General features: G+C 24.6%; 3 protein-coding genes across 3 annotated transcripts; all 3 read left to right on the top strand. All coding sequences in view use genetic code 6, as the record gives it.

Annotated features, from left to right (window-relative positions):
- Positions 1-310: 310 nt before the first annotated feature.
- On the top strand, positions 311-3,785 carry TTHERM_00653960 (cyclic nucleotide-binding domain protein; the record flags this gene model as incomplete). Its single annotated transcript, XM_001013948.2, has 4 exons — positions 311-3,078; positions 3,140-3,443; positions 3,499-3,678; positions 3,732-3,785. The coding sequence occupies 4 exons, from the start codon at positions 311-313 to the stop codon at positions 3,783-3,785; spliced, it is 3,306 nt and encodes a 1,101-aa protein (XP_001013948.2).
- Positions 3,786-5,289: 1,504 nt separating this feature from the next.
- Positions 5,290-8,367, top strand: TTHERM_000653959 (cyclic nucleotide-binding domain protein; the record flags this gene model as incomplete). The annotated part of the gene is made up of 1 exon (XM_012797192.1): positions 5,290-8,367. The coding sequence occupies one exon, from the start codon at positions 5,290-5,292 to the stop codon at positions 8,365-8,367; it is 3,078 nt and encodes a 1,025-aa protein (XP_012652646.1).
- A 650-nt stretch (positions 8,368-9,017) lies between these two features.
- On the top strand, positions 9,018-15,113 carry TTHERM_00653970 (nephronophthisis protein, putative; the record flags this gene model as incomplete). Its single annotated transcript, XM_001013949.2, has 13 exons — positions 9,018-9,107; positions 9,273-9,443; positions 9,560-9,890; positions 9,977-10,167; positions 10,257-10,967; positions 11,052-11,867; positions 11,938-12,318; positions 12,378-12,853; positions 12,913-13,303; positions 13,363-13,574; positions 13,632-13,814; positions 13,872-14,283; positions 14,334-15,113. The coding sequence occupies 13 exons, from the start codon at positions 9,018-9,020 to the stop codon at positions 15,111-15,113; spliced, it is 5,145 nt and encodes a 1,714-aa protein (XP_001013949.2).
- Between the last annotated feature and the right edge of the window lie 805 nt (positions 15,114-15,918).

Genomic DNA, 15,918 nt, shown 5'->3' with positions numbered 1-15,918 from the left:
ATGGAAATATTAGAGGTAAATATTAATATAATCTTGATTGGCTATAAATTTTTATTTCAACCATAGATTAAAAGTTAGTGATTTCAAGTTATGCTTAGAATTTTAAGTTAGGAATACTTCTTAATATTAACTCAAAGGATTTATTTGACTCCCTAAACATTTATTTATTTAAAGTTTTAACTCTTTGTTGTTAGAGAACCAAAAACAAAAATAAGGAATATACTCTTTATTAGTAGTACTATAATAGTTATACAAAAAATTGTTTCAACCATACAAAAGTTTAAAGAATCCTTTGCTACTATTTTTTTAAATGGCACAAGTTCTTGGGGGCAGCTAGAGGAATATTAATAATTAGGTTTAAAATTTTACAGCTTCTCAGCTAGCTACAAAGAATTCATAAAAATATTAAAGTGGTTAATTTAACCAAGTTTAACATTATCAATGTTATGGTTAAGGTAGCAACTCACCAGGAAAAGCAAATGTTGATAATTTATATGATTAAAATGTTGAGTAGCAGTCTATATAAGCTGGTAGCAGTCTCACATTAGCTGTGAGCTAGCGAAATAGCTAGATTAGCATTAGAGATTATTAAAATTACGATGACTCTTTATCTAAAAAATAAAGCATTAAAAAATAAAATATGAGTCCATGGAGAAGAAATATTAATAATTAAAAAGTTATAATTGGCAGCAAAAATGGGTTTTATATTAATAATGATACTTCTACAATATCTAGTTCTTCAGCTCAAAAATAAAATTCTTATTAATAGTCGATGTCACCAAAAATCCATAAAATAACTTAACAAAGTTTAAATTAGAATGAACTTTAGTCACAGAAAGGAAGAAATAGCATGAATAGTTCTTATTTTCTTCATGTAGATACATAGCAAAGCTAACAAGATAATATGGCATATATTTAATCTAAAAACAACAATCGAAATAACAGCTATCAGCATCGTAACAGTAATAATTTTTAGTCTTCTTCTCCTTAACAAAGTCAGGCTACTTTAGCAAATGATTTGGTACATTATAGTAACTCAAATAAAAATTAGCATAGAAAAAATTATTAGCATCACAATTAAAGGAAGGTAATAAGTGCAAGCGAAGCTGAAAACATGTTTAATTAAGGTAATTATTCAGGATAAACTGCTTTAAACGTTTAATGTAAGTAAAAAAAAGATCCATAAACAGCACGTACATCTTAATAATTGTCAAATAATCAAAAAAAGCTACGTTTGCACTCTTTGAATGCTAATATTCATCGTATATTCAAAGAAGATAAATTTTAGTAGTAATCAAATAGTTAATTTACAAGTGAATCAACAGATTAATCATAAAAAAAAATACCAACTCAATAAAGAGACTATCAAACAAGAGTATCTCAAGAAAACTTAAGCATAAAAGACTCAAATAATTCCATGAAAAATTAAAATGAGAATATTGATGAGACTGATTAAGTCAAAAGTGCATCTCAATAAGCGAAAAACTTTTTAAAAGAAGAGGCTTTTGCCAACAAAAAATAGGAAACATGTGAATAAAAAGGATTAAATTCAAGTTAAATTACAGCTTGTGGTTCAGACTAAGATAATATTTAAGGAAAGTTTACCTAAAAAGAGCCAAATAAAGATCAGATTATACATTTAGATAACTAAAAGGAAGAAGAGAATGGATATACTATATAAAATAACGATGAATAAAAAAAAATTTAGTCATATACTGAAGATACTCATTTATAAGGTGAATAATAGCTTGATTCTTTAAATAGAAATTTAAAAGTAAAGGAAAATAAATAGTCTAAGGTACTTCATACAGAACCAGAAAACGAATCTAGGAGATAAAATAAAATAAAAAATATCAGATATAGTTAAAATAAGCAATAATATGTTAATTAGTAATTAAATACTCAAGAAGATCAAATCAAAAATAATAGAGCGTAAGCTGTAAGTACATCTCCAAGAAGCCACTATAATTTTAAACAAAGATCAAACACTTAAGCTTCAGATATTCCTCCAAAAATAAACATGGAAATAATAAATGGTAATTAGTAATTGTCACCAAGAGAGAGTTATTACGAAAGTCCAATTTATATCAGTCAAACATAATTTGAGAGCTAGGAAAATATCGCTAGACATGGAGGAAATTCTAATTAATTTTATTTTATAAATAACTCTCCTTTGCTGAAATGCAAAGTATCCTCTAGCAGGAATGGATATAAAACAAGAAAAAATGGGGCAAACACTGCTATAAAGAATTACATAAATAATTCATTGATGATAAAATAAAACTATTTGAATATATAATAGTAAATTTAAGGAAAATAGTGTAGAACTCAAGTTGATAGCTCATTTAGCTTAGTAAATTAAGGTGATAGCAAAAAGTCTCCTGCATTAGTTTGTAAAAATACAGATAGAGATAATAATATTAGCTTACAATATTTTAGCATCAACGAAGCAGATTAGATTTAATAATATCAACACCATCAGCCTTATTAACATAATTTAGATTAAAAGTTGCTAAGTAAAGATAAAATATCAAAATTTTAAGGAAATGTTTTGGATTCTGGTTTTAACAATTAGAAATCACCTCTAAAGGAAGTAGAAAACAATTCTCAAAATCGTAATCTAGACTAAAATTAATCAACAAAAAATAAATTTGTCAAATAAGACATTCCATAAAATTAAAGAGGAAAATCTTTCTAATAATATTAGAGACAATACGTTAATAGTGAAATCACTAATAATTCTTTTAATAATGGTGGATATAATAAAAAGTATAGTGTAGCTAATACAAGTGTTGATAATAAACAATAAAAAGTTAAGATAAAAAGTAAAATATATTCAACAAACTCTTCAAATCAATCTCTTAATGCTTCTATACTAGAAAAATCCCAAATATATGTTGATAAATACAAAAGTAATTTACAAAATGATCTTTCTTTGATTTAAAAAATAGACAAATAAAAGTAAGTAAGAGAAGGTGATTTGTATAATGTGAGTTATAACGATAAAAAACATGAATATGCACAAGAAATCGACAAAAAAATTTAATATTTATCTCATACTAAAATAGAGTCATCAGAGTAATTTATTAATTTACAATTTATTGTTAAAAATTTTTATTTAAATAACATTTTTTAAAAGTCTTAGGAGCAATCAATAAAATCAGAATTATTCTCCTAAAATAAGTTAAAGCTCATAGTCTGGAAACTATTAAAATTATCATCCCCAATCTTTATCAAGTTAGAGCAATAATCCATACAGCCCTATATTTATAAGAGGAAATACTCAAATGAATGATTACAATAATATCCATACTTCGCTTTCAAATGTAGTTTAAAATGAATAGACTAATTAATAAAACCAATAATATAAATTTTAAGCTGAATAAGATAAGAACAATTTTAAGAATGAAATTTCTTAGTCATAAAACAATATGAGAGAAAATGTAATAAATTGATTTTAAATAGATTGTTCATATAATATTTCTTAAAAATAATTAGGACACACAATTAAGCTATATCTGGAGAAAGCTAGCTTATTAAAGGGAAAAAGGAAAGCTTAACTAAAGCAGCTTAGAAGAAGAATTAGAAAAAATTGATTTATTAACAAAGAAAAACGAGAAAGCTTTAAATTAATATGTGTAAATAAAAGAAGATGCAATCTAAATGTCATAATTTTTAGTAAATAAGATTTTTTATTAAAAAATTTAAACACATTTTCTCTAATAAAATAGGAATCACATTTAAATTAAAAAAGAGTAAGAAATAATAGTCAAGGTAATATTTGAAAAATGATAATCTCAATAAAAAGTGATATAATTTAAGATTATCATATCTATCAATTAAAATAAAAAGATAAAGTAAATAAGTAAGATAAAGATGATAAATAAAGGTATTAATTAATTAATAATTTTTAAATAATTAAATAAAAATTTATTTGAATTTTGGTTAAATAAATATTTATAAAAATTTTAATAAAAAATATAAATGAAAGAAAATATATAAGTAAATAAATAAATAATGAATTAATTATTAATTTAAATTTAATAATCTTTTTGTTTTTTAATTTGTACATAGAATCTATTTATAATTAATCCTCTATAAAAATTTATATATTTATTTAATTGATTAAACGAACTGTCTAAACAAAACTATAATTTAATCTAAATTGAAAAAATTTATTCAGTCTGCTCATTTCTTTTTGTTAGATTATAAACATATTGATTGTTATATTGAAAGTAAAAGATAAGTATTTATTTATTTATTTATTAATTAATTTTATTTGTTTAATAATTTTATATAAAATTTATTTTTTGAAAAAGATTCTTCAAAAATATTAATTATAAAAAACTTATGTTCACAATATTTAGAATTTATATTTTACAAATACAATTATTATTTATTTATTTGAGTTTTCAAAATTATAAATTAATTTACTTGAAAAAAATTAATTAATCTGCTCATATCTTTTTTTAATTACATATTTTTTGCTTACCTTAAAAATAAAGGATCAGCTACTATTAATTGATACTTTTCTCAATTGATTTTATCATTTTAAACAAAATTTATTGTTTTTTTAAGAAGCAGAAATATTACAATAAACATTTTTACAAACTTTTAAAAATTAGATTTTATAAAAAATATTTGCATTTTATTGTGTAGAACTTCAAATTTCTAAATATTTTTTAATTTTTTTTGTCTCTTCTAAGTTTTTTTGGTTATAAATATTTAAAAATATATTTTCAAGCTTCTCGAATCAATATAAAAATCTCTAATATTTACTTATTTCACTGGCAATATAAATTAGCAATAAATAAATTGAAGAGTCAATTTTGTAAAAATAAATTTTGGATATGACTAGATATTTTAATAGGATTATTTTAATAATTAAAAAATTTTTGAAATGCTGTTCCACTAGATGATGTATATGCATTCATTCAAGCAAGTAAATTAATGATAAAATTATTATCAAAAATAGAATTTAGCTCGCCCAAGCTGTATCTATTGAAGAAAATGTTAGGCAAATGTTCTAAAAATAAGTTCATTATCTTTATAACACAAAAAATGAACTGGATCAAAATTTTTTTTAAATAGACTAGTTCTTCATTCATTTAGAGTAATATTTATTAAAGTAATTAATTAGATAAACAAAAACAATAATTAAGAAAATAAAAGTATTACAAACAAATAATAAGCAAATTATTTATCTACATTTATTTACATCTCATTTCATAGCAATCACTTCAATAATTTTATAAGTCCTATCTATCTATTTTATTTTGAAAAAGCAACATGATAGACCCTTAACTTTTTGATAACCTCAGAACAGGAATTGAAAATTTATATGGACCTCTTAGCGATGACCAAAATCCTAGTCATGAGTGGTTTAATCAAATGAGCCAAAAAAATCCTTAGGGTGATAAAGATATGAGAAAAAAGCTATTCGATCTTGTTGTAGAGATTCCTCATTTTTAAAACTTAATTCAAATATCAAAGAAAATGGGGAAATTTGAATAGTTATGCAAAAAGATGGTTCTAAGAAAATATACTAAAGGAGATATTCTCTTTAGGTAGTAGTCTTTTGCTAATGAACTTATTCTTGTGGTTGAGGGATAAATTTCTATGTGGTAAGTAAAGAGTGACCCTGATATTAACAATGAATAGAAGCTCATTCAAATAGCTGAAAAATCATTAAAGGCTTACAAGAGAGAAGAAGCAAAATAAAACTTGGATTTAATGCGTAATTTAGAAGAAGATAGCATTTTCCGAGTTGTAGCTAGAAGGAATGCTTACAAATCTCATATGCAAAAATCTAAAAGAAAAATAAACAATTAAAACTCTATTGGCCCTGAAATGACCCATACAAATACATTTTGTTATGATAAAAATGAACTGAATAGTTAAAATAGCATTAATTAACAATAATAACCATAAAACCAAGCATCTAATTTGTCTTAGTTTGCACCATAAAGCAGTAAAGTAAATAATGAATTAATTTCTAATTTTGTTGAAAAGAATAATCAAATTTCTACTTTGCAAGCTTAATTAGAATAAGAAATTGAATTGTAAGAAATAAGGTATTTTAAGACAGAAAATATCTGCAAATATAAGAGAATCTTCTACCACTAAAGAGGTGATTTTATAGGAGAGAAAGAGGCCCTCTCAAATGAATACTTAGAATATTTAGCCGTAGCTCACACAGACAGAGTATTGGCTTTTACTATCTCCACTGATGCATATCTTTCTATGTTTGATCTAGAAAGCGCCAAAACCGAATTCATTGTTAGAAGCTTGTAAAAATAGTTTCCTACTGCAAGACACGAATCTCTTTTGCGTATTGCCTATGATTTCAAAACTCAAAGTTATGACTACAATTAACCTATATTCCGTCTTAAGGAGAAAGCAGATAAAATATATATTGTTAAAAGTGGATTGGTCGAGGTTGGTTAAGAAAATTTGATTAAATTGGCCCTTCTTGGTGAAGGGTAACTCCTTGGATTTGAAGATTGTGTTTCAGAAGAATAAAACAGGAATTTTTGGGCCACCTCAAAATCAGGCGAAACTCTATTATTCTACATCCCAAGTGCATTATTTTTAGAAATTGTTGAAAAAACATATGATGGAAAACTGAAAAAAGCTCTTCTTGACACCACAAACAATAAATTAAACTATTATATGCAATCAACATCAAAAATATAAGATATTTTCTCTAAAGCTGCTCCTAAAAAGAAAAACGTAAACGTAGATAACCCCATTTTATCCTATATGATCCATGGACAAAAATCTAAAAGTAAATAAAATAATAGTTTTTTAGATAACGCCTATAAGACTATGATTGTATCTAGAAGCAGAGACTAGTCCTAAAATAGAAAAGATTCTACAAGCTCAAATGATGAAGCCATAATCCCAAATAATCATTCCCCAGCAATAATTACCAACAAATTTAAATCTATGAATAACATTAATACTGAAGATCTTTCAGATGAACCACACAATAATAAGTCTTTGCTCTAATTAAATAAATCTCATTCTCCATAACTTAGATGTCATACTGACTTCAAAGAACATCAAAAAGATAATAATTAATTTTTATAATTACCAAATATTAACCTTAACGTTCCTGCTAATCCATAAAAAAGAGTATAAATTTAAGTCGATTACTATGAACCTTCACATAATAAAAGTAAAATTCATTTTGATAGACTTAGTGAAAGAAAGGTTAAGAGTTTAGCTAATATCCCTGATGATAGTGAACCTATGACTGAAAGAGATCGTTAGCTGCAAAACCTTGAAAAGAGCAGCAACAAAGCTATGTTGAAAACAATAGATAGAGCAATTGATTACAAAATGTAAATCCTAAACAGAAAGCCAAAGCCTAAACCAGTAGAAAAGGAAGATGCTTTTATGACAGCATTTAAATACTAAAAAGCACGCTTTCACAGTGTGTTTACTCAAAAGAAACCAGGTCTACCTTTCAAACATACTCAATTTGAGCGTTTACAGAACAACGTTAAAAAATTTACAAACGAAAATTTGATTTGTCGTTAATCAGAATCGAACCTACCAGGCGATGATGAAACCGAAGTTAATGACTAAACTTTGAAAATACCTTAATCTTGTATCTACTATAACAACCTAGATGACTCAATAACAGCGCCTTCAACCTTACCTTTCTCTAGCAGAAAGTAAAATGATCGTCCTTCATCTCTCTAGCACATTGATATGGATTTTGATTCACATAACAACTCAATCAACAATATTAATATTAAAAGTTTAAATAAATTAAGTCCACTAAAAGCTCCTAAAAAAATGAATAAAAACGTGAGCTTCTTATAACTTAATAAAACTAATAGCACTAAAAATAATAATAAGTTCCATACTCATTCAAGTTCTACTCCTTTTATAAGAAATATCTTTTTGAATGAAACTGCCAAGATAAATAATCCTTCTTAATAAAATTCACATCATACAACACTTCCTAAATTAGCTCCTTTCAATTCAAATAAAAAAATATCTGAAAATAATAATAATAATAAAGTCAACAACAATAACAATGATCCATACTTCGATTAAACTACTTTAAGTGGAATTCCTTTATCTAAAAATCTTTCATCAAAAAAAGAGGTGAAAATACTAGACTTTGATGGAATATTTGCACCTAAATAATCATATATGCCAAGTAGCACTCGCAGTAATGGTTTGAATTCTTTAGGGATAACTTTAAATACTACCTATAGAAGTTAATTAAATGACTCAGCTAACTACTCATAATCTCACAGCTAACAAATATCCCCTGTAAAAGCTAGCAATTAAAAAAATAATAACATATTCAATTAACTAAAATAATCTCCTTAATAATAAGCTAACTGATTTATTTTAAATAAATTATCTATATTTTCATTAAAATATATATTTTAAATATTCTATATCTAATAAATTAATACAAATCAAAATTATTACACAATTATTCATATTAGTTTACTTTTAAATAAATTATAAATAAAATTCATGCAAGCAATAAATTATTTTCTTTTAATAAATATTTAAAATAAATTTAAAATTAAACTGATTACATCAAAATAAAATGGTCATTCATATTAAATCTCTACTACTTGAAAAAAAATATTATATTATTTATTAAGAAATGTCTTGTAAAATGCAATAAATAAAATAAACTTCAAAATAATGGATTTACAAATATAAGTGTTTGTGAAATAGTTAGAATGAATGGAATTAATAAATGATTATATTCTATTTAAAAATAATAAAATTTTATGAATCTTTAAAAAATAATGAATTTTGTTTGAATACAAATTATTACTAATAAATTTTTGAATTAAAAAACTAACTAATAAACAAAAAGATTTATATAACATCTTCAAACAAAATCTTAATTAAATCTTAAATTTATATAGTCCAGTTAATATAATAGACCAAAATATATAGTCAATTTTGTAAACGGGTATCAAAGAAGAAAGATAAAACGTTTTTGAATTAAAGTTAGTACAGTTAATTATAAGATGAGTTAAGCTTTTAGAAACCCATAAGATGGGTAAAATTATAATAGGAATCATTAAGGAGCTGGTCCTTAGCAAAAATAAAAATAAATTGTAAGATACTTGTTCATTTATTGTTTAATAAATAGATTAACAAAATAAAGCATTCAATAACTGGATTGCATTTTAGCATATGGAATTCATTTGAATAAACTGAATATTTACATATTATGTTATTTTCTATTTAGCAAAAAATTATTTTTATTTTTCTTAAATAAGAAAATCGACCCTAATGATTTAGAACTCATGTCAATAAGCAAATGGAATAAGTTAAGATAAGATGTAAAAATTAGACCTGCATACTCACTAAGAATCACAAATCCTAATAGGGAATCCGATTGTTACAGACTTACTCCTAAAGGATTAGATGGTTTAAATTATTCACCTAAGGTATAATAAGCAAAAATAATTAAAGTTTTTGATATAATTTTATGAATTTGATTGAAAGCACACTATTAAAGTTAACTTTAGGATGTTATTAACTAAAATTATAAATAATCAAATAGTCAAGAGAGACGAAAAGGTTGGCCATAAAATTTAATTTCTCATTTTATTCGAATTAACTCAAAGAATTCTTTGGTCGTTCTTACCTTACTGGAGCTTATGGACTTAGGTCTGAATAATAGGGATACAATTATTAATTTGAATATTCCCATCCTTTCAGTTTATTTTTCCACACACAGCTTGAAAAATCAGCTGCTACTTTGATTATTTTTGAGGCATATATCTTAGAAATAGGAAATCATGATATTATATTAAGTACTTTTTCTTGTGGTGTTGGTGAAATCAACATTAACAACTTGCTAAAAGAACCTTAATCTGTGGCTTTAAAAAATAGTAAAAATTTTGAATTTTGTTAGCTATTAAATATTAAAAATAAGTAAAATTTTAGTTACATAAATATTTGAAATGAATTTATTTAGATACGATGAGAGGATATGTCAGCAAAGCTTCAACTGAGGAATAGAGAATTGCTAATACATCTATTAGATTTAATTTCATTTTAGATTATTTCCCTTTACTATAAAAAATAAAACATCTCTTTCCAGAGAGTGTGTTAGTTTCTACTAATGACCCTATTCCTGGATTAGCAGAATAATGGCTAGATACAAAAGTAATATTTATGTTTGCTAATTATTATTAATGTTTGTTGATAAATTTAAAAATAAAAATTAATTTCAATTTAAAAAAATAAAAAAATAGTTTTAAGAAAATTAAACTCTTAAAATAGATCAAGTGTTTGAGATTATGATGGATCTGCTTCCTACTTATAAATTATATCTCGTAAATGTATAAATCTTAATTAGAGATAATGTTGAAAAAGAGTTAGTTAGGCAAGTTTAACAATTCTTAGAAGTATCAAAATCAATCAATAATAAAGTCATTTTCAAAGAAAAAAAACTTATTTGTGGTTTTCATAACGGTTGGGATTTTGTCAATAGAGGTGGAGGCTCAAATAGAGTTACTTTAAAGCAATAAATTAAAGAAGTCATAAAAAATAAAGACGGATAAGACTCTAATGTTATCAGCTTAGAATATAGTGGTATGCATGAAATCGACAACGTTTTTGATTCTGATTAAAGTTGTATTGTTCTTTAATTAGAGTATGATATAGAGTATGTTGCTTAAGCAAGGTAAATTGCTACAAGGGTTATAAGCTGGCTCCCAATATCTGTGTCTGGAAAATTATAATCTTAATCTGAGTTAATTGTGCAAGAAGTTATGCTTCATGGACCAGGAAAGAGTGTTGATGGATAAAAAATGATATCTCTCCCTTTTAGAGAAGAGTTTGAGATTTAAGTATCTGCTGGATTTAGAGTTGTTCCACCAGGAACTAATGAGAATAATCTTTATGAAGAAATTCAAAAAGCAAGAGTTGTATAGTAAGATTACAGAAGTTAGTAAATGCAATCAGTAATATTTTTATTTCTAAATATGAAACAATCCAATTTTATTTATTATATTTTATTAGATTAATTTATCATTTATTTTTTTTAGTAATAGGATTAGAGCAGATAGCCTGGATAGCCTGTACATTAAGCAAAACCTTTACCTTTTCCTCAATAGCAGTTAAATAGAATGCCAACAGGGGCAGATTTATAACTTTAGATGTTAGACTAATAGTTGATGAATGAAAGGAGAAGATTGGAGCAGATTAATGATTAAATTTTATAAAGAAGGCAGTTGTAGAATGCAGGTGGAGCACCTTTCAATATTTAAGATTATCAATAGATAACTTGGGAACCAAGAAACGAGTAAGAGCGTTACTTAAAGTAACTTTAGTAATAAGAAATGATGATGAAGTAGTAAATAGAGTAATTTTAGAGAGAAAGAGATTAAATATAAATGGGTCTTACATAGGAATACAAAATGATGAGAGAAGAACTTGTTAAAACAAGATAAAGTGCAAGTGCCCCTGGCTTTTATAAAAAAGCAACTAAAATTTAACCTGTTAGATAATCTCCTTAAAAATAGTAGGGAGGCTATAACTATGAAAATGATTTAGATGAGGATGAAATCATTGAAGGAAGATAACTAGACTTTAATCCTATAAGATCTTAAGTAACATACTAAGGAGAAAAAGATTAACCCCTCATTATCCACCTTAATTAACCCATGTACGGTAAAAGAGAATTATCTTAAAAAGATAAACTCGAGTTAATTAATTAAGGAGTTACTGGATTACTCGATGATATCCCACCTATGAATACTAAGGAATAATATGCTGATGAAAAAACTATTTTAGAAGAAGATATGAAAGATTAATTAAAAGCTTAAACTGTCATATTTAGAATATTTTCCATTAAACCTGATGTAATTGATTAATTATTTTATATTTTTTTAAATAATAAAAAATGTTAATTAATTATAAAAATATATATAGATTTATTAGGGTCTTCCAAAGAGAATGTTTTTAACATTTAATTTTTTTGATTTTCCTAAATATAAAACTGAGAGCTTTTCTTATGAATCAAAAGATGACTAAAATGCTATTTTAAAAATGATTGAGAATAAGTCACCTCTTCTTGTTTATAGAGAAGCTTTCTTTAAAGGTGAAGAAGAGAAGTTCATGTCATTCAAATTTGATATTGATCCCTCTAAATCAAAATACAATGACTTGTTTAAAGACTTTATAAAATACCTTATAAAAAAATAACTTCATGTTGACATTTGGGATGCTGATACTCAAATGCTCTATGGATCTTTTAAAATACCTTTGCATAAAATTAGGAGATAAGGACAAAATAAAAAGACTACTCAACTAGTAAATAAAATTAAATATTCGATATTTTATTTGAAGAAATTTTAATTCTAATAAAATAGGATCTCGATATTGTTAACCCTAATTTTGTAGGTTATAGGGGTTCAATTCAGATATAAATTGATAATATAGGAAAAGAAGAGGCTTTCCCTAATAAAAGAAAAGATTAAGAATATGAGAATAAAATAAATTCTGTAAATTAATGGTAGAATAAGTAAACTGATAAGATAAAGGTAATCTCTGATTCACAGATAACAATTCCTATAAATTATATAAAGAATCAAAGAACTAATAATGCTTCAAAAGTTTCTAAACTAGATGATTAAAATAATGCTGATGCAGGTGTAAGATCAGATGAGTAAGTTAGAAAGGTTGAGAGAGTAAAAAGGTTCAAGAATAATACTCTTAACTAAGCTGCTATGTTATTTAATGAAGATGACTAAACTATGTTAAATAAAATATCTCTTGGCTATGATATCAGCAAAATCAAAGAACTATCATAACACAGAATCACGCAAATAGATGAGATAAAAAGCAAGTAAAAAGATTTTATTAAAAAAAACAAATAAGCAAAAAATTAATATTTTTATTTTTAAGGAAAAAACCAGATTTTGTTAAGAGTGTTATTAGCAAATTCTTAAATGAAGAGAAAGTATTATCAGTTTCATATGGAAGATAGGAAATAGTTCCTTATTTATTACAAAATCCTACAGCCACAATTTAAACTTTCTCAATTATAATTGAAGATGCAGATGAAGACATCTTAAATCATAGTGAGTTTGAACCCGTTACTGATTCAACTGAATGGAAGTACTGGATTTCAGCACTTAATTTGACAGAGTTACCATCTTATGATATTATTCAAGGAAATACTTTGGTTTTAGAGCCCAACTAAAAAGTGCACGTTTTATTTAAATTTATGACATATAGAAATATTGATCCCTAGCTAAAAGATAAATAGGATGCAGAAAGAATTTCATAGCAAAGAGTAAAATATAATTTTTTTGATAAAATTAATAAGAAGATAATGTTTATTTTATTATATAGGATGCTGAATATAGATAAAAGCACATCAATCCGAGATCAATTAATGTATTTTTTAGCTTGAAACAGCAAACTATTGTTGGGGGTTTTAGAATAAAAGTAGAGCCTCATCAATAGATTATAGATCACATATTCAGATACTATGAAAGAGCAACAAAAACTGTTAATATTACACTTCCTCCTTTATATTTAAAAGACTAAGCGCCAATGCTAAAGTAAAATAAAACAAATTATTTTTCTCAAATTTAATTAAATTTATTTTTAAAATAAAGACCTACTTTGCATGTAACAGATAATAAAGTTGCAGTTGAATGGGTTAACGAGCAAGAAATAGCTATTTATACTAAAATGCCTAACATTTCAAAAATAATGAGATTTAATATTTTAGTGTATAACTCTGACCTTCGCTCTAATTTATTGTCTAATATTCAAGTAGAACTACATGGACTCGAAGGGTAAAATTAAAAAATATTTAATATTAATGGTATTTGAGCTTAAATAAATGTATGAAGGGTTGATGTTCATGTAAATATGGGTCAGACAACATAATTCAAATTAAACTTACCTGGAGATATCCCAAGAGTAGTATAATTATACAGTTCGATGACCAATATTCTTTGGTTTAGCTCTCCATACGACACAACTTTTACTTTACCACCAGGAAAAATAACATAAATAGAAACAGCTGTCAAATCGCTATCAACAGGATCTTAAAGAATCTAAGTAAATGCCGTTGATGTTCATTCAAACGAACTTATACACTCTTGGATAGTCCGTATAGAGACAGATATTCCAAAACCCAATAAAGTTTTTGAATTAACTGCAACTGCGTTAAAAGAGTCTATTTAAGTATTTGAATATAGAAATAAGTCTCAAAAGACTAAAACTTTCTAGTTCTTATCCTCAGATCCATCAATTTTAGAAGTAAATAATAAATTCTGTCTATTTTTAATCCTAAACTAATTAAAAAATAGGTTTTGGACCCCTCTAAACAAATTCTTGGTAATAGCGGAGAAGAAATAGCTGTTAGAGTCGTTCCTAGAGAATACAAAGCTCCTGAAGCCCAAGTTATTATATTCGCTTCAGATTACGATGAGACTGTCTTTGATACAATGAAATTCAGGATAAGGTATATTTTTAATGATGAAGCACAAAGCTTGCAAGCCTTTAATAGGCTAAAGTAGCAAAAAGATATGATTTTGCAGTAATAAGCACAATAATCCATGAACTTAGAAGATTAATAACATTAGATTGGTTATTAATCAGGAAATAATTTTTATAATAATAACGATCCTTACTACTAGTCAAGTTCAAACTGGTAAAATGATGATGGATATGGAAATCAAGGAAATTATTAACCAAATGATAGTAGATATGGATAAAATAGCTTTTATAACGACGGGAGAAGATAGAACAATTACGAAGATAACAGAAGGTATTAAGGAAATTACTAAGATTATGGGTAAAATAATAATTAATACAATTATCAATAAAACTATGATGAAAATCCAAAAAGAAGAGGAAATTCCAATTAAAATTATGACAACTAATACCAAGATTATGGAAGAAACCAACCAAGTCTTTAAAGAGGAGGTGCTAGTAATTATGATGATTACAATGCTAGATAAGGAAACAATAATAATAACTATGATTAATATAATTAAGGATAGCAGAATCGCTAAAACAAAAAGGTGAAATTTGACTAATAGTAAAATTATAATAATTATGGAAGAAATAACTATAATTAATATTGAAATTTGTCCAAATAAATTTTGTTTATTGTTAAGAATTCATTTATATATTAAAATTATTTTCTCAAAATTAGTTAAAGTAAATTATGATCGTTTTTTACTCTTTTGTTTCATTTCTATTAACAAATGTAATTTTCTTCAATTTTTTTCATATTTTAAATTCAAATTTTAAGAAGATATTCGTTTTGATTAAATAGTCTTTTGATCTATCAATAAAAATCAATAAAAAATAAACTAATTATTAACTTGATATATTTTTAACAGAAAAAAAATTAAAAATGAAATTATTATTAAACAGCAAGCATTAAATATAAAAAATATTAATTATTTTAATCTTTATCTATTTTAAATATTTTTAATTATTTTATTCTTATGAAAATTTAATTTTTAAACATAAAAAATGTATTAATTGATTTTCAAATAAAAGTTTAAAAATTGATGACAATTAATTATTTTTAAAATTTAATAATTACTATCATAATCATTTTAAAATATTGTTTGATATTAATAAATAATTGATGAAAATAATCATATCATTTTTAACATTAATTTACAAAAAATTATCTCATTAAAAAAATTCAAATTATAATGCACTATTAAATTTAAAATTCGTAATAAGTAATAAGATATAAAATTATGTTGTCAGTTAAGTTCTCTATAAATATTTATTAATAATTTATATTTGAATGAATTTTATTTTATTTGTTTTTTATTTTTCATCTGTTTGTTAGTTTAATTTATTTGTTTGTTTTAATGTATTTCAATTTTTTAATTAGATTTATTTATTTTCTATGTTTTTTTTAATTTT

Source organism: Tetrahymena thermophila (assembly GCF_000189635.1).
Source record: "Tetrahymena thermophila SB210 genomic scaffold scf_8254667, whole genome shotgun sequence".
Taxonomy (NCBI): Eukaryota; Ciliophora; class Oligohymenophorea; order Hymenostomatida; family Tetrahymenidae; genus Tetrahymena; species Tetrahymena thermophila.
The sequence above is the reverse complement of the archived record's forward strand: the minus strand, read 5'-3'. Positions and strand labels throughout refer to the sequence as shown.